The sequence below is a fragment of the Pan troglodytes genome, chromosome 5 (assembly GCF_028858775.2).
Source record: "Pan troglodytes isolate AG18354 chromosome 5, NHGRI_mPanTro3-v2.0_pri, whole genome shotgun sequence".
Taxonomy (NCBI): Eukaryota; Metazoa; Chordata; class Mammalia; order Primates; family Hominidae; genus Pan; species Pan troglodytes.
The window spans coordinates 40,833,472-40,853,123 of NC_072403.2; the positions used below are offsets into that span (position 1 = coordinate 40,833,472).

Genomic DNA, 19,652 nt, shown 5'->3' on the forward strand with positions numbered 1-19,652 from the left:
CCTCACGGCTCTTTACTTTATTCAGATATCTTCTCAAAGATCACCTTCTTAGAGAGGTCTTTTCTGATGACCTTATCTCAAATATCACTCATTTCCTTTTTATCCCCTTCCTTTGCTGCCTCTGCTTCCTTTGCTCACTTTTGGCCCTTATCACCACATAGGCATCATAGGATCTATTTGTTTGCTTATTCGCTCACTCTCTCCCTCCTCCTAGAAATCAAGCTCCATGAGGGCAGACTTTGTCTTTTTCCATCTGCATCTCCAGCCCCTAGAAGGCGCACTTCACGTGTCTGCTGAGTACATGCGTGAGTAGCTCCATAAACAGGACCTCATTTGGCTCCTTCACCAAATAGAGTGGGCTGTTTCTATTCATCAAAACCTCCAAATCCAGCACAGTGCCCGGCATGTCTACACATGCAGTCAGTTTTTAAAGGAATGGAGAGAGGCCTTTGAGGGGGGATTCAAAAGCCACAGGGCCTCACCAGTCATATTCTTCCATGCCCTCCACAGTGCTTTAGATGCCATCCCAAAACATAGGTGCCGCCGAGGTGCATAGGGCAAGGCTTGCTGCGCTTCAGCATCATGTGAAAGCAGGTAAGCTTTTTTGACATGCTAGGCCTCTCAATACTATTATACTTGCTCAAGCTTCTAGAAGTTTCCATGAATGATTTAAGTCCTGGGGAGCCCATCATGGTAGACTTTACAAATGCAGAGACAGTAGTGTGGAAAATCAAGTGAATTGTCCAAGGTCAAAAAATGACAAGTGGCGGAGGCGAGTTTTGAAGTCAGTTTGGCTAACCGCAGAGCCCAAGCTCCTAACTTAGGTTCCATAGCTTCATCACGCAGGCTTGCTGTGACTGCTCCAGGACCCATTAAGATCAGTCTGAGCATTTGTCTTGCAAGTCAAGGGCAGCTATTGCATTTCTGCACAATCTTTACAGGTTAAACTTTGCTTAGGAATCTCCTAGGCTGTGTTTAAGGTTGTTTTCTCTGGTTCTTGATGCATTATATGCTGCTTTTGTTTGTCGATGAGCAGCCCTTTGGTGCTTACAGTTTTAGAAAACCTAATAGGACAGCTGTGATAGGGAGGAAGACCTAGATTGTAAGTAACTCTTTTCTTGAGCTGCCAAAAAGGAAGAAACTTGGGTGGAGGGGGATGTTACTGCCATCCTGTCTGAAGCTGAAATACCAAACAAGGAGATTATAGTTCTCCAGTTTCGTTTAGATTTTGTTTAATGTGTTCCGCAGTCCCCAAAACTTCTAGATGGGCTTTTGGAGGAGAAGGTAGAGAAAAAGAAGGAAAAAAGGCCTCTGGTTGGAAACGTTGCTGCTTTTTGCAGTGAAGTCACTATCTTTTTTCCTTTTCTTTTCTAATTGTTTTGAGGGAGTTTTAGTGCTGACATAGGATGTCCAAACTTAATCACCTTTAAACCAGTCATGGAGGCAAAAGTTAGAAAACGATGAAAGGCTTACTTCATCCTGCCTTTTTGTTAAGATCAAAGGCAGTTTAAATCTTAGTTTCAGGGTTCCTTGGGGACACGAACTGAGAGGGCTGAGATAGTTGAGTTCTAATAGAACTAAATTGGTAGCTGATAGGCCCGCACTCTTAGCCGCTTTAACCAGCCTTGGTATTTCCTCTTTCTCAGCTCTTCTTAATTATTCTAGTCATCGCATTGCTGCTGAATTATGTCCACTATATATTCACTTCATGTTGTTGTTCCAGTTAGATCAGACAGTCCTTGTTTGGCCAAATGCCATGAGCTCCATCAAAGAGAGTTTTTGATCTGCCACTGATTTCGTATGTGATTTGGGGCAAATAATTTGTTTTTAGATTCTTAGTTCACCTGTGCTATAATGATGATATTTTCTCTTGTGTGGCAATTTGAAAATAAGTGTGACAATGGTACCTCACAGATTTTCCAGATCCATGTCACTTGCCATCACCCTGATCCATTGTCAGGCATAGTCATATACTTTTTGGTTTGGAAAATGAGGTCATTGTACAAATGTGTTAAAGAGATTTAATTGCATTTAGCTCCTTGTTTAGAAAGTGCTATAGAAGTTCAGGCTTAGTGGAGGATGGGGTATCACGATGTCCCTCAGGCTCCTCACCTTGTCTTCACCATCCTTAGTTGGCAATGAACAAATAGCCTAGATATCAAAATACATGTATCTTGCTTTTTAAACATTTATTTTTAATTGACAAAAACTTTATATATTTGTTGCATACATTATGATGTTTTAAAATAGCTATACATTATAGAGTGGCTAGATTGAGCTAATTAACATATATATTACCTCACATATCATTTTTATGGTGAGAACACTTAAAAACCAACTCTTGGCCAGGCGCTGTGGCTCATGCCTGTAATCCCAGCACTTTGGGAGGCCAAGGCAGGCGAATCACCAGGTCAGGAGATCAAGACCATCCTGGCTAACATGGTGAAACCCCATCTCTACTAAAAATACAAAAAAAATTAGCCAGGCATGGTGGCATGCGCCTGTAGTCCCAGCTACTCAGGAGGCTGAGGCAGGAGAATCGCTTGAACCCGGGAGGCAGAGGTTGCAGTGAGCCGAGATCCCACCATTGCACTCCAGCCTGGGTGACAGAGCGAGACTCTGTCTCAAAAACAAAACAAAACAAAACAAACAAACAAAAACACCAACGCTCTTAGTGCTTTTTTCTTTCTTTCCTTCTTTCTTTTTTTTTTTCTTTTGAGATGGGATATTGCTCTGTCGCCCAGGCTGGAGCACAATGGCACGATCTCGGCTCACTGCAACCTCTGCCTCCCAGGTTCAAGCAGTTCTCCTGCCTCAGCCTCCCGAGTAGCTGGGATTACAGGCATGTGCTACCACACCCAGCTAATTTTTGTATTTTTAGTAGAGGCGGGGTTTCGCCTTGTTGGCCAGGCTGGTCTCGAACTCCTGACCACAGGTGATCCGCCTGCCTCAGCCTCCCAAGGTACTGAGATTACAGGCATGAGCCACCACACCCGGCTGCGATTTTTAAGATTATAATACGTTGTTATTAAGTATAATTGCCTTATTGTACAGTAAATCTCTTGAATTTATCCCTCCTGACTGAAATTTTGTTCCTTTGACCAACATCTCCCCGACATCACCCCCTCCAGCTCCTGGTAACTACCATTCTATGCTCTGCTTCTGTGAGTTCAGCATTTTTAGATTCCATATGTAAGTGAAATCATACAGTATTTGTCTTTTTGTGCCTGGCTTATTTTATTACCATAATGTCCTCTAGGTTGATAAATGTTATTACAAATGACAGGATTTTCCTTCCTTTCTTAAGGAAAGTATGTCATTGTTTATATATACCACATCTTCTTTATTCATTTGTCCATTGATGGACAGGTAGGTTGATTCCATATCTCAGCTACTGTGAGTAATGCTGCAATGAGCATGGAAGTGCAGATATTTCTTCCATATACTGATTTTATTCTGTTTGGATATACCCAGTAGTACAATTGCTGGTTCATATGGTAGTTGTATTTTTAATTTTCTGAGGAACTTCGTACTGTTTTCTGTAAATGGCTGTACTAATTTTTGTTTTTACCAACAGTGTGCAAGGTGCTCTTTTCTCTACATCCTTGCTAACACTTACCTTTTGTCTTTTCGGTAATAGCCATTCTAATAGGTGTGAGGTGATATATCATTTTGGTTTTAATTTGCATTTCTCTAATGACTAGTGATGTTGAGCATTTTTTCATATACCTATTGGCCATTTGTATGTCTTCTTTTGAGAAATGTCTTTTCAGATCTTTTGCCCAGTGTTTCCAATCAGGTTATTTGCTTTCTTGCTATTGAGTTGTTTTGAGTTCTTTATATATTTTGGATATTAACCTCTTAGCAGATGTATGGTTTGCAAATATTTCCTCCTATTCCATAAGTGGTCTTTTTTACTGTGCTGGCGGTTTCCTTTGCTGTACAGAATCCCACTTTTTCTACTTAAAATTTATCTTACGATTCTAAACCTAATATCTACATGCTCATTAAAGTGGCTTGTCACCCATATACAGCTGTGTTTTATTAACATTTTGACTTTTTTTGTCTTCTTTTCCTTGTGCATAGATGATTCCCCCTTTCTTTTACAATATTATTATTATAAAAGCACTATGTGAATAGATTCTCACTGTTAAGTGTTTTAAACTGTGGTAGAATACAGAACGCAATAGGAAAGTCTCTCTTCATCATCTGCAGTGCTCCCTAATACAGAGATTTTCTTCCCCAGAGGTGAGCACAGTCAGCATTTGGTGAGTGCTCTTCCAGTCACCATCCATTTGCAGCGGTGTGTTATACAATGCCTTCTTTCGTCGCTTTCTTATAACATGGTATGTCTTGGGAAATCTTTCCATGTCAGGACTTAAAGGTCCAATTTGTTTTCTTTCCTTTGTTATTACTGTTGTCGTTGATGGTTACGTAGTATTGTATTTTAGGAGTATACCTAATATTTTACTGCTTGCCTATGGATAGACATTAAGTTTTTAGTTTTTAACTCTTACAATGAAGCAGTCCTGTACCAGCATGTGTCTTTGTGCACATGTACAAGTATTTCTGTTGAGTAATTGCCTGGAAGTGGAATTGCTGGCTCAAAGTGAATCCTATTTTTGGTTTTGATCGATGGTGCCAAATTGTCTTCCCAAAGGAATTTACCAGTTTAAACTCATACCAGTGGTGTTTAAGAGTGCTTGTTTTCCTAATATTTAGAAACACTTGATAATATCATTATGTTCATTTTTGTCAATGAATGTTTTAATTTGCATTCTTCTAGATTGTGTCTCTGTAGATCTGACCTTGTCTACTTTCTGCCTTTTAGTAATTCCTCAGCATTGCTGCTTACTTGATGGTGTCTTTTAAAATTTTCTTGGTGTGAATCTGTTTATCTGTCTATAGCTCTCTATCTGTGTAGGGTGGGATATCTTTTCTGTCACTTCAGGGAACTTTAGACAGGAGGTAGAGTAAACTTGTGCACTTAATCTACTCTCCTGATTAATTTCATCCTTTCTGAGCTATGACTATATGGTATTTATAATTTTGTTTCTTTTTTCTCCTTAACATTATAATCTTTTTTTTTGTCTTATTACATAGCAATGTAACTGGTATATGATAGTCTACTCTGTGTCTGTACTGTAGTTATAATAATTTGTCTGTTGATGCCTATTGCTAAAATTTTATTTTATTATTTATTTATTTTGAGATCGAGTCTCACTCTGTCACCTAGGCTGGAGTGTAGTGGCACGATCTTGGCTCACTGCAGCCTCCGCATTCCAGGTTCAAGCAATTCTCCTGTCTCAGCCTCCTGAGTAGCTAGGACTACAGGTGCCCGCCACCATGCCCGGCTAATTTTTGTATTTTTAGTAGAGACGGGTTTCCCTATGTTGGTCAGACTGGTCTCAAACTTCTGACTTCAGGTGATCCACTCACCTTAGCCTCCCAAAATGCTGGGATTACAGGTGTGAGCCACCATACCCGGCCAAAATTTTATAAATAATATTGTTTCCAACACTGAGCATAAAGGCTCTGGGCTGAGATGGCTTTACTGGTGATTCTTTATAATTTTAGTGCTCTGTCATTGTCTTTTTTTTTTTGAGATGGAGTTTCTCTCTGTCTCTCAGGCTGGAGTGCAGTGGTGTGATCTTGGCTCCCTGCAACCTCTGACTCCTGGATTCAAGCAATTCTTCTGCCTCAGCCTCCCGAGTAGCTGGGATTATAGGTGCACACCACCACACCTAGCTAATTTTTGTATTTTTAGTAGAGGGTTTCACCACGTTGAGCATGCTGGTGTCAAACTTCTGGCCTCAACTGATTGGCCCGCCTCAGCTTCCCAAAGTGCTGGGATTATAAGCATGAGCCATCGCACCTGGCCTGTGTCATTGATTCTTCAATATGGAAATGAGTAGACAGCTGCCCAGCTGACCTGTGACTTTAACCTAACACTGATACCATCCAGTAACAGTAGCACAAAAAGCAAGAACTTTAAATCAGTCTCAATTATGAATATAGATCCTAAATAATCTACTCTCAAGTAGATGCTCTCAGGTAGAATTTACCAATAAGGTCATAATGGAAATGGCCAATTAAGTTTACTCCAAGAATGGCTTAATATTAAGAAACCTATTGATAACATATTAGGTTGTAAAATGTGAAAAACTATTATCTCCATAGATGCAGAAAATATATTTAACCAATTATTTCTAATAATACTTTTTGGGGGAAAAAAAATAGGATACTTCCTTTACAAGTTACAGAGTATCTACCTCAAATCATTAGAGGCATTCTCATTAGAAGCAGGAACAAAACAAGTTTGCCCTCTGCTACTTGATATTATTTTAGAAGCTCTAGCCAATGCAGTAAAGTTTGCAGAAACAGAAATAAGAACTAAGGCTTTTAGGATTATTTGATATTATTTTAGAAGCTCTGGTCAATGCAGTAAGGCCAATGCAGAAACAGAAATAAGAACAAAGGCTTTGAGGATTAAGTAAGGTAACATTTCAGCTTCCCTCCTATGGTATTTTTAAGTCAGATAAGACACTCCAATTATAGATTGTTATTTTTTTAATTAATAAGACATCTTTACAAAGGAAAGGCAAAATCGTCTCTTGCATCTTAAGACACGTCTCCTGGTGCTTTTTTGTCCTTGATCCTTGCTCATTAGCTCGTCTTGATTATCTGATCTGTGTTGAGGTCTCTCTTAAACCTTCAGTCACCAGTACAGGAGTGAGTGGTCAATACCTGTGACTGGCGGAGAGGTTTGGTTCTGTCTTTGATGACCTTTCAATGAGCTGTTTTTGCAATCCTGGGAGTACTAGAAGAACAGACTCTAGAGCGATGACACTGTTGTCTTGACACTTGACTCTGTTCAGCAAACCATTGCAGTGTACCCTCAGTGCTATGCATCTCTGCAGTGTATAGCTGCTGTGTGTTATCAGGAGTCATTTGGAAGTAACTGGTCTGGTTGAACACCACACAGAAATCTTTACTAATTAGCTAGCTATCTCTAACTTTGGTTTGTGACTTCGGTCTGTGAAATCTTTGTCTCTCTCTCTTTTTTTTTTCCCCGATAGCATGTGGAGAGGGCCAAATGTGAACTGTGTTGACAGCACTGGCTACACACCCCTGCACCATGCTGCTTTGAATGGCCATAAGTAAGTATCAATGTACTACATCCCTGCCTTCACCCTTCAGAACCCAGGCCTTCACGTTGCCTTTTCATTTCCTAGAAAAGTTTGCTGGCTGAGCTTAGTGGCTCATGCCTGTAATCCCAGCACTTTGGGAGGCCGAGGTAGGAGGATCACATGAAGCTGAGTTTGAGAGCATCCTGGGCAACAAAGCAAGCCTCCATCTCCACAAAAAAAAAAAAAAATTTTTTTTAATTAATCAGGCATGGTAGCATGCCTGAAGTCCTAGCTACTCAGGAGGCTAAGGCAGGAGGATTGCTTAAGCCCAGGAGTTTGAGGCTGCAGAGAGCTATGATTGTGCCATTGCATTCCAGCCTGGGTGACAGAGCGACCCTATCTCTAAAAAACAAAAACAAAACAAAGGTTTGCTAAGCGGTGGCACTGAGAAACAGAGAAAAACAAACCTAAGTTCAGTTCATTCAGCATTTCTGTGTCTTTCTTTCTTGTATAATTTAAACATCCTTCCCCACCCTACCCACCAAAAAATCTTCAGCCAAGAGTTAAGTTTTACCTTTTCTTCTGCTTGTTCTTTTTCCCCCTGGAATGTTCCAGTGCTACATAATGTTCTAGGTATGATGATCAAATTTGGGGCAGCCAGAACATAAAGGGGCTGGAATCTATTAGGTAACTAACTGCTCAATAAACTGAAAATAGATTAAGTGGTCATGAGAAAGCTGTCTTCTGTTTCAATAGTTATTTATTTACTCTCTCTTCTTGCCTGCCATTCTTTCCTCATAAAATTAGCCCTGTACACAAGAACCCTTTTTAAGGGGAAAAAAATACATTAAATGGCCTGTGTAATTCTCCTGAGTATAGAGAAGTTATTAGGAACTGGGTGGGATTTGTGTGGAACGTTCTCTGGAGGAGGCATGCTTTGGGGAGAATTTGAGAGAGAAGGCATAGGCTTAAGTGATTGGGCACTGCCTTTCAGGTTGCCCAGCAAAGGGGCAGGCATTGTCGGGGAGCACAGTGAGTGGGTTTGCCAGGATGTCGAAGAATGTAAACCAGAGTGTAACAGAATAGAAGGTGTTAAAGGAAAACAAGTACTATAGGCAATAAGTAGCAGCAGTGTCGTTTTTTTGTTTTTGTTTTTGTTTTTGTTTTTGAGATGGAGTTTCATTCTTGTTGCCCAGGCTGGAGTGCAGTGGCATGATCTTGGCTCACTGCAACCTCCACCTCCCGGGTTCAAGCAATTCTCCTGCCTCAGCCTCCTGAGTAGCTGGGATTACAGGCGCCCGCCACCACACCCAGCTAATTTTTGTATTTTTAATAGAGACGGGGTTTCACCATGTTGGTCAGACTGGTCTCAAACTCCTGACCTCAGGTGATCCACCTGCCTCAGCCTCCCAAAGTGCTGGGATTACAGGCATGAGCCACTGCGCCCGGCCAGCAGTGTAGTTTTTATGAGGAGGGATTATTGGAATCATTTTAGATTTTGCCGAGCAAGGAGCTCCAGAGCCCTCTACCTTAGAGTATTTTGTGTCACTTGTCCAATATTTGACCCACCGTAATTGACTCCAACATACCAAAAAGAGGCAGTGGTTGTTTCCTTCAACATTAAACATTTCTAAAATATACTGAATATGATCATTAAGTCTTTTCTGTAGCCATCTTAGATATAGCTAAAAAGAAATCTATAGAGAACACTGTTCCCATATATAGTGGGGTAATCTGAATTAAAGTGAATCTTGAACTTAAATGACTATAGTTTGTTAGCCAAGTTCATTTCCAGATGCTGTTTTGATTTACAGTGGGGATTTTCTTTGACCTCACATTCATAGGGATAATTATATACTGGTATGTGTTTAATTAGTGCTGTCACCAGGAAAAAAGCAAGTTCCTCTTTCTGGGGATATCAAATGATAACATATGTGTCTGGCTTACTTTTGCAATAACTATTTATTTATTTATTTGTTTATTTATTTATTTATTTTGAGAGAGAGTCTCGCTCTGTCACCCAGGCTGGTGTGCGATGGCGCAATCTCAGCTCACTACAACCTCTGCCTCCTGGGTTCAAGCAATTCTCCCTGCTTCACCCTCCCAAGTAGCTGGAATTATAGGTGCCCACCACCACACCCAGCTAATTTTTGTATTTTTAGCAGAGACGGGGTTTCGCTATGTTGGCCAGGTTGGTCTTGAACTCCTGACCTCAGGTGATCCACCCGCCTCAGCCTTCCAAAGTGCTGGGATTACAGGTGTGAGCCACTCTGCCCAGCCTGCAATAACTTTTGTTCTGCTTGGCCTCTCTGCTTTCAGCTCCTACATCACTAAATGCTCTGAATAATGTGGTGAATAATAATATTTGTCTTGTATGATTACTTTTATGTAAATTCAACACTTGAATGCTGTTTAAACATCATAAACAAGGAAACAGGTTTGGACAAAGAGTCCAGACATTTTCAAAGTAGTAGAAAACAGACGGATTACCAAGAAAGCCTAAACAGAAAGGTGATGAGTCAGCATAGCATGGCTCAAGGTGGTTCTGCTGCATATCAGCAGCTGTACAAGTAGCTCATGGAATAAAAGGAAAAGCTGGGGTGGTGAGCTCAGGTAGAGACACAGGAGCCAAATGAGATATCTGTGAAAGGGCTTTGTGCCATATAGGTGTAAAGAGCTGTTAGCTGGAAAGACTTCTGAGTTCTACCAACTCATGATTGATTTTTGCCTTCTAGGGATGTGGTCGAGGTTCTTCTGAGGAACGATGCGCTGACCAACGTGGCTGACTCAAAAGGCTGCTACCCTCTGCATTTGGCAGCCTGGAAAGGAGATGCCCAGATAGTGCGGTTGCTCATCCATCAAGGGCCTTCACACACCAGAGTCAATGAACAGGTTGGAAGGAAGGGAGGCTTTCCTTCCTCCATTCAGCTATAGCCAGATGTGGCAACCCCATCACCATCTTAGCCCCATAGTTCAAATCTCAGAGAACCAGCTCTTCCTTTTTTTTCATTTTGATAATCAGTTCCTTAGCATGGAACCACCTCTTCCATACCCTAATTGTGATTCCCCTCTTCCCAGTTCTACTCTTCTTAGTAGATCTTATACTATGAGGATGTATTTTATATGCATTTGACTCATGCATATTTGGAATAGTACTAGAATAAAAATGTATACACAGTCAGCCCTTCGTTTCCAGGACCTCCCCATAGATACCAAAATCCAAGGATGCTCAAGTCCCTTATGTAAAACGGCAAAGTAACATTAGCTGTCTCTGTCTGTGGGTTCCGCATGTGCAGACTTAACTAACCATGGATGGAAACCTGTGGATATGAAGGGCCAACTGTATTCACTTTATGTGCAAAATTTGAAATAATGCAAACCCTACAAAATTGCATGGAGTCAGTTTCAAGCTGGTGAGCTTAATTAACTGTGGGCTGGGTGTGGTGACTCATGCTTGTAATCCCAGCACTTTGGAAGGCTGAGGCAGGAGAATTGCTTGAGGCCAGGAGTTTGAGACCAGCCTGAGCAACACAGTGAGGAGCCCCAACCCCCCAGGCCCCATCTCTATAAAAAATTAAAAAAAAAAAAGGCCGGATGTGGTGGCACACACCTGTAGTCCCAGCTACTCAGGAGGCTGAGACGGGGGATCACTTAAGCCCAGGAGTTTGAGGGTGCAGTGAGCCATGATCATGCCACTGCACTGCAGCCTGGGTGACAGAGTGAGACCCTGTCTCAAAAGTAAAAGTAAATTCTGTTTATGCCATTGACATGGCAATGTAACTTTCCCAGTGTTTGTCAGTACTGTGTAAACCATGCTCTTGTTTTACATACATCAGAACTTGCAGCAGTATAAGTACTCATGCTAGTGCCAAAAAATGAACTCACAAATCAGGAACATGTGAGGGGAGGTCAGAGGTGATTCAGTGGAATGAAGATCATTTCCATGATGTCCTCCGAGTAAGCATGCTTTGAAAAAGCAGAGATGATTCTTAGAAAATGAAAAAGGCAGGATTTGAGCAAAAATAACCGTATAATGGCCATGGATTTAGTTACTCTGAGAATATACCTGTTCTTTACATTTATATCTTTGGAAAAAATTGTACTTGGATTATGCAAGTTTTAAACAAGCCTCTTACAAATACAACTCCCTGTCATTTGGGTTGGAAGTTGTGTGCAAGTTTGAGAGGAGACGGGCATTCCTTATATGATAAGCCATTCTCCCCTTTCCTCTCTCTGCTCTGAACTGAAGCAGATACTTTTCTCAGTTCCTAGAAGGAGGGAGATATTGATGTTTCTCAGTAAGCTTAGGACTATTTTTCTAATGACTTTGCCAAGAGGGGATTGTTAAATTACCTGTAGGATTAGATCAAAGTTTTCCCTCAAAAAATAGGAAATTATCCTGGCAAGTCCATCTGTCAGGAGACTCATGCAGTTCTCAGTTAGCTGTTAAAAGCATGACTTTGATTCTGAGGGGGGCAGCTTCATTCTGAGACATGAGAAAATTAAAATAGTGCTCCCAAATCTCTTGATTTGGAGATTGTGTGTATATAGCTGTTAATCAGCCTTCCTGTCCCCTTTTGGGCTGTATTTTCTGGGTAGGTGAGCAACAGACATTTAAAATCATCAGTGAGGATGTTTGTTTATAACATTTGGGAATGAAAAGTATCTGTTTAGAATTACCTCTTTAGAATCTAAGTGCAATTTTACTCCTCCTAGCTAAAGTGGTCATTTCTCTTCTCTGGAGGAAATGCATAATGAAGTTTGCTTGTAACTAATATTCTTCATTGTTGGAAAGACTGGTCATCCATTAAAGTCCTTCTCATTTAAGAAATTTTCAGCAACCATTTCTAATCCTCTTTGCTCACGTTTGCCTTGAAACACAGCTGCTTGGATTTTTGAGCTACTTGAGTGTGCTAGCTTAACCTGTTCACAGCTGCCTCCTGCTTGGAGTATCAGTTGATAAGTGGGACCCCAGCCCAGTGCTTTGAGTATCTGGTAGGCAGGTGGTGGGCAGAAGCTGGGCAAGATGTCTGCAGTAGCTTGAAGACTTTAATGGATCTAGCTAGTGGTTACAAGTACTATATTGATTCATTTTAAAACCATTAATATGGTTCCAGTAGGATGCTTAGATTAAAGGGGGGTAAGAGTAGGGTGCCCTGGAGGTTGTCTTTCTTATTAACTTCCCTTTGAGGCATCCAGAGGGCAGATTCAAGTTGTTCTAGGGTTGGGTTCCCTCAGGGCTGTGTATTGCTTTGATATATTTCATCCATTTTGTCATCACTTTTTCTTTTCCTCTCCTTTTTGTAGAATGCTCTTGAGATCAAAGAACTCAAAAAGTACGGCCCCTTTGACCCTTATATCAATGCCAAGGTGTGTACTTTGCTGCCAGGAATTCTCTGCATCATTTCTCCAAGCTGTACCTCCTCTTTGGTCCTCTCCGCTTCTACTCTTGTCCACTCAGGGTCCTCCTCATCACGCTGACTGTTGTCTGCTTCAGTCCATCTGCTTTTGGCTTGTCTGGGAATGGGAAAATGCAGCTGCAGTGGGTTTTGGCTTTATTTTTAAAACCCATACTAATTTGGGAAATGGTGGGTGGTTTTTTCTGGAATATTTGAAATGGCAGGAATGGGGAAATAGAAAGGACCATATTACATACTTAATTTACAATTTTGATTCTTAAAATTTTTTAAATGCTGTTAAGAGATGTCAAATTATCTTACTTTTTAAATAAGCATAGAAAAAATGATTAAGTTGTACCTCCTGGAATTAAAAAATATTTTTAACCTACTTTCTATCTGTCTTTTGAAATGGAATCTGATTTTCAGGTTTCAATAGCTAATGGTGGAGATGTGGAGGAAAGGACATGGTTGATCCATTTTATTCCTTTAAAAGCTGTTGCATGACTCTTCTCTCATCTCCTGGAGTTTGTGCATCTCTGCCTGATGCTTTAAAACCACGACCCAATATCTCCAGCCATTAGCTTCTCTCTGCTTGATCACTCTTGACCCAGGAAGCGTTCTGAAATAGGAAACGATGTTGCAGGACCAAGGGAGCCTTAGTCTCCCTCCCTGTGAGGCTGGGACAAAGAGTAGTCTGATGGGCCTGGTGATGAACAGGCCAGCCCTGTCTGCCCCTCAGCCTTTACCACATCTGAGCAGCAGAGCTTGTTCATTGGGTGATGGTGTTAGCCTCTTTCCTTGGTGCTCTCACCCGCTGGTTTTGGTCAAAGATTTTATTCAGATGAAGTTTGCTTTTTGGCAACAGTCTGGAGTGTGCTCGAGACACTACATTATCCACATTAGCTACCTTTTACTTGTTCTGAAAACAGCTGCCTTGGGGAAGAGAAACATAAGGTACTTCTGTATGTTTCCAAACACAAGGCAGATATTTCATGCTTTTGAGAAATAGTGATTTAGCAAAGGAAGCCCCCTATGGGCTGGACCTAGGAAGGCCCTGTGGGAGATTTTGTTCAGCTGTTGGGTCTTAATGGTAGAGAAGCAATTTGACCTTAGGTAGTGGAGCACATCAGCTTTGTTTTGGCTTACTCTTTCTTACCTCCTTCCCCTTCCCTTCCCCTTCCCCTTGCCCTCCCCTTCCCTTCCCCTTCTCCTTCACTTCCCCTTCCCTTCCCCTTCCCCTTCCCTTCCCCTTCCTTTCCCCTTCCCTTCCCCTTCACCTCCCTTCCCCTTCCCTTCCTCTTCCCCTTCCCCTTCCCTTCCCTTCCCCTTCCATTCCCCTTCCCCTTCCCTTCCCCTTCCCCTTCCCTTCCCCTTCCCCTTCCCTTCCCCTTCCCCTTCCTCTTCCCTTCCCCTTCCCTTCCCCTTCCCCTTCCTCTTCCCTTCCCCTTCCCTTCCCCTTCCCCTTCCCCTTCACTTCCCCTCCCCTTCCCCTTCCCTTCCCCTTCCCCTTCCCTTCCCCTTCGCCTCCCCTTCCCCTTCGCCTTCCCTTCCCCTTCGCCTTCCCTTCCCCTTCCCTTCCCCTTCCCCTTCCCTTCCCCTTCCCTTCCCGTTCCCCTTCCCTTCCCGTTCCCCTTCCCTTCCCCTTCCCTTCCCCTTCCCTTCCCCTTCCCTTCCCCTTCCCTTCCCCTCCCCTTCCCCTCCCCTTCCCCTCCCCTTCCCTTCTCCTTCCCCTTCCCCTTCCCCTTCCCCTTCCCCTTCCCTTCCCCTTCCCTTCCCCTTCCCTTCCCCTTCCCTTCCCCTTCCCTTCCCCTTCCCTTCCCCTTCCCTTCCCCTTCCCTTTCCCCTTCCCTTCCCCTTCCCCTTCCCTTCCCCTTCCCTTCCCCTTCCCCTTCCCCTTCCCCTTCCCCTTCCCTTGTGCTTCCCCTTCCCTTGTGCTTCCCCTTCCCTTCCCCTTCCCCTTCCCTTCCCCTTCCCCTTCCCTTCCCCTTCCCTTCCCCTTCCCTTCCCCTTCCCCTTCCATTCCCCTTCCCTTCCCCTTCCCTTCTCCTTCCCCTTCCCCTTCCCCTTCCCTTCCCCTTCCCCTTCCCCTTCCCCTTCCCTTCCCCTTCCCCTTCCCTTCCCCTTCACCTTCCCTTCCCCTTCACCTTCCCTTCCCCTTCCTCTTCCCTTCCCCTTCCTCTTCCCTTCCCCTTCCCCTTCCCTTCCCCTTCCCTTCCCCTTCCCCCTTCCCTTCCCCTTCCCTTCCCCTTCCCCTTCCCTTCCCCTTCCCCTTCTCCTTCCCGTTCCCCTTCCCCTTCCCCTTCGCTTCCCCTTCCCTTCCCGTTCCCCTTCCCCTTCGCTTCCCCTTCCCTTCCCGTTCCCCTTCCCCTTCCCTTCTCCTTCCCTTTCCCTTCCCCTTCCTCTTCCCTTCCCCTTCCTCTTCCGTTCCCCTTCCCTTCCCCTTCCATTTCCCTTCGCCTTCCCCTTCCCTTCCCCTTCCCCTTCCCTTCCCCTTCCCTTCCTCTTCCCTTCCCCTTCCCTTCCCCTTCCCTTCCTCTTCCCTTCCCCTTCCCTTCCCCTTCCCTTCCCCTTCCCTTCCCCTTCCCTTCCCCTTTCCTTTCTTTCTTTCATTTTAGAAAGGGTCTCCCTCTGTTGCCCAGGCTGAAGTGCAGTGATTGCCCTGCTCTTTAAATTCTGTTTTCTAGTCTTCAGAATAGGAAGATACTCTTATCTTAGTTTTTTTGTTTTTTGTTTTGGAAGTAGAGTGATAGAGTGAAAAACTCATAAGTCATAGGCTTTCATGTCAGACCAGAGTTTAAGTTCTGGGATGCAACTTATTAGTTTTGTTGACTTAAGCAAGTTACTTAATTTCTCTGAGCCTCAGTTTCCTCTTCTGTAAAATGCGGCACTATAATCTACCTTGCTGGATTGTTTTGGAGTTTAAATAAGATAATATACATGAAGTAAAAATATCTGGTAACTAGTAATATTTGAGATACTAATTTTTTAAAGTGTATATAATGTATTTCTGCAAAGGCATTTTTGGAATCTGTTTTTGTTACTAGTAGATGACGCTTAATGAAACATTATTCAGTTAGTCTATTCAGAGTTTTCTTTTATGGGGAGGAAACTTGAAGTGATTGTTTTCCCAACAGTGGTTAATTTAGTGAGCTTATAAAGCTTTGATAAAGGGTAAGACTTTGGTTCTTGAAAGTACATTTTCCTATCCTTTAATTTTGCACATATAAAATAAAATTAGTTTAAATGTAGTAAGAACATACTTCTTTCTTTGGAAATAATTCCCTTTGCCTCTTCCCTGAAAGGCCAATTGATGCAAACTACATTAAGAGTAAAGCTGAGGCCAGGTGCTGGAATTACAGGCATAATCCCAGCACTTTGGGAGGCTGAGGCTGGTGGATTACCTGAGGTCAGGGATTCGAGACCAGCCTGGCCAACATGGCAAAACCCCATCTCCACTAAAAATACAAAAATTAGCTGGATGTGGTGGCATGTGCCTGTAATCCCAGCTACTAGGGAGGCTGAAGCAGGAGAATCGCTTGAACCCAGGAGGCAGAGGTTGCAGTGAGCTGAGACTGTGCCACTGCACTCCAGCCTGGGCAACAGAGTGAGACTCAAAAAAAAAAAAAAACAAACAAAAAAAAGGAAAGCTGGCCAGTGTAGTGGCTCACATTTGTAATCCCAGAATTTGGGAGGCTGGGGCTGAAGATTGCTTGAGCCCAGGAATTTGGGACCAGCCTGGGCAACATAATGCGATCCCATCTCTAGAAAAAATAAAAAATTAGCCAGGCATAGTGGATAGTGGTACATGCCTGTATCCCAAATTCTCGGGAGGCTGAGGTGGGAGGATAGTTTGAGCCCAGGAGGTTGAGGCTGCAGTGATCACTGTCACCTGGGCAACAGAGTGAGACCCTGTCTCAAAAAAAATAATAATAATAATAATAGAAACAGAGAGGTAAAGCTGTTTGGGTTGTGCTGAGAATGCAAACGCTTCTTGAGCTGATTCAAATCTAACCTCCTTTGACCAGGCATGGTGACTCACACCTGTAATCCCAGCACTTTGGGAGGCTGAGGCTGGCGGATTACTTGAGGTCAGGAGTTCGAGACCAGCCTAGCCAACATGGTGAAACCCCGTGACTACTAAAAATACAAAAATTAGCCAGGCGTGGTGGTGCATGCCTGTAATCCCAGGTACTCGGGAGGCTGAGGCAGGAGAATCACTTGAACCCGAGAGGTAGAAGTTGCAGTGAGCCAAGGTTACGCCACTGCACTCCAACCTGGATGACAGAGGAGACTCCATCTCAAAAAAAAAAAAGAAAAGAAAAGAAAAGAAAAACTGATCTGATCCCCCTAGGTTTTGTCCTGATTCAGTGGATTTTTATAGATCTGGCTTATGTCTAGGAATTGTTTTGTTAAAGTACTTTTGAGTGCTAAGTTCTGTCAGGCACCTGTACAAATTAAGAAGTCTCAGATGGCTTATTTTGGGAGCAGAAGTAGTTTTTAGGAGCTTTCATGTTCTTTTTCGACATTTGGGGCCTTTTTCAACAAGTCGGTGTAAACCAGCCAAATGTAAATTATCCTTAGCTAAGGCAGAACCATGAAAATTGCTCATTTTCCCCCTCTTAACAGTTCTTCCTTAGTCTGAGTCATAAAATGAGTAACAATCAAATTAATATTAGGGCAGATCTATTTTTTTTGGTACATTTAAAATGATTTCACAGTCTTAGAACTGAAAGGGACTTGGAATTTTATCTAGACCAGTTGCCTCTAAATATAATCAACCTTTCTGGTTGCATTAGTATCACCTGCAAGCTTCTAAAAAACTTTTTATTAAAAAAAAAAAACTTGTAACTTAAAGTTTTAAGAATAATGCCATGAACTATGGTACACTCTTCTTGATACTCCAGTGTTAACATTTTGCTACCTTTGCTTTTTCTCTTTCTGTGTGTGTGCGTGTGTGTGTGTGTGTGTATGCAATAATTGTTGTCACTGATGAAATATTTGATGTTAAGTCATGGACATTATGACCCTTTAATCCTAAACACTTCCATTTTGGTATTAGTTAGTTCTTTGACCTAAATCTCCTAAGAACAAGGACATTCGCTTATAAAGCCACAATACATTTATTACATTTGGAAAATTCAATATTGATACAATACCATTATCTAATATAGAATCCATGTTCAAATTTTACCAGTTGTCTCAAAAATGCCCTTTAGAGCAATTTTTTTATGATCGAGAATCCAGTCCAGGATCATACATATTAATAATATGGAACAGTTCCTCGGCCTTTCTTAGCCTTTCATGACATGGATGGTTTTTAAGAGCACAGGGCAGTTGTTTTGTATACTGTCTTTCAATTTAGCTTTGTTTGATATTTCCTTATGATTAGATTCTGGGTATACATTTTTGGCAGGAGCGCCATGGAAGTGGTATTATGTATGTCCTTTTTAGTGCTTTGCATCACCAAGGCACATAACGTTGGTTTGTCTCATTCTTGATGATTATGATTGATTGCTTAAGTTGGTGCCTACAAATCTGGGGTAAACCTACTACTAGCATTTTTTTTTTTTTTTAGTTCCCATGTAATTCTAAAAGCTGGTTTGAGAACCACCAATTTAGGCCAACCTTCCACATAGAGCAGGAATCTTTCTATCATTTGAAAGGTGACCCTCTACCCCGTATTTTAATTGTTTGCTTGTTTTCCCTAATAACAAACAGAACTCATTACTACTTGGCAGCCTGTTTTTGGATTCCATTGAGTTTTGGTTTGTTGAGTTTGATTGGCATCTATCTTCCTAAACCTTCCATTTTTTTTTGGATCAGAGTTCTGCTTTCCAGAACAATACAGAGTAAGTCTAACTCTTCTTCCACATGATGGACTTGCTTTCATGCTTCTCCTGTGTCCTTTCAATCTCAGACCTAGTTTTTCCTTTCTTTCCATTATGGTATGTTTTTCTAGGGCCTGTACTTTCATTGCTGCAGATAGCTATAGGCCAGGTGTCCCTAACTTCAGTATCTGCCAACAAGGGGTAAGTGTGCAGTTGGGCTGTAATCTGAGCACTAGGAGGTGATGGTCCTGAAATAGTTCCAAGAGGAGAAAGGTCAGGAAAAAGTTTCTTTCTTCCTTTTTTTTTTTGAGATGGGGTCTCACTCTGTCACCCAGGCTGGAGTGCAGTGGTGCAATCTTGGCTCACTACAACCTCCGCCTCCCAGGTTTAAGCGATTCTCCTGCCTCAGCATCCTGAGTAGGTGGGATTACAGGCAAGCACCACCACACCCAGCTAATTTTTGTATTTTTGGTGGAGACAGGGTTTCACTGTGTTGTCCAGGGGGCCTCGATCTCCTGACCTCGTGATCTGCCCACCTCGGCTTCCCAAACTGCTGGAATTACAGGCATAAGCCACCGCGCCCAGCCAGAAGTGGGTCTTAAGATGAGTAGGAATGGAGAATTTGTGCAAAAGCATTGGGGGAAATTTGGGCTATTTCCTCTCACTCCATTTTCTCAGTCCAGATTAGTAGTAATAGGATTTTGGAAACTCTGGAGGTATTGTGAACACCTGTAGTGAGATTTGGAAGGTGTGACAGGGAAACATTCCAGATGATCAGGAGTCTGTGCTGCTCCTTAGAATCCTTTCTTTTCTTGTGAGTGTATTAACCAGCACTTAATAATAGTTTCCTAGGCCTGCCAGGCACGGTAGCTCACGCATGTAATCCCAGCACTTTGGGAGGCCGAGGTGGGCAGATCACCTGAGGTCGGGAATTCAAGAACAGCCTGACCAACATAGAGAAACCCCGTCTCTACTAAAAATACAAAATTAGCCAGGCGTGGTGGCACATATCTGTAATCCCAGCTACTAGGGAGGCTGAGGCAGGAGAATCGCTTGAACCTGGGAGGCGGAGGTTGCGGTGAGCCGAGATCATGCCATTGCACCCCAGCCTGGGCAACAAGAGCGAAACTCCGTCTCAAAAAAAAAAAAAAAGAGTTTCCTAGACCTTACCCTCTGAGGTGCTACTTTGGCAAGTCTGAGGTTGGACCTCCTACTAGTTTTTTTGTTTGTTTGTTTTTTTGAGATGGAGTCTTGCTCTGTCGCCCAGGCTGGAGTGCAGTGGTGCAATCTCGGCT

At 42.7% G+C, this 19,652-nt stretch overlaps 1 protein-coding gene across 11 annotated transcripts in view; it reads left to right on the plus strand.

Moving 5' to 3' along the window:
- ANKS1A (ankyrin repeat and sterile alpha motif domain containing 1A) overlaps window positions 1–19,652 on the plus strand; it is a 202,741-nt gene that overhangs the window by 70,674 nt on the left and 112,415 nt on the right. For 8 of the 11 annotated variants that reach the window (XM_024357155.3, XM_063812380.1, XM_024357154.3 and 5 more), the window contains exons 2-4: window positions 7,080–7,160; window positions 9,866–10,022; window positions 12,438–12,500. In XM_024357155.3, coding sequence (XP_024212923.1) covers window positions 7,080–7,160; window positions 9,866–10,022; window positions 12,438–12,500 — 301 coding nt within the window. The remainder of the gene's footprint in view (window positions 1–7,079; window positions 7,161–9,865; window positions 10,023–12,437; window positions 12,501–19,652) is intronic. The other 3 variants (XM_518420.8, XM_024357157.3, XM_009451089.5) reach the window with 1 other exon arrangement.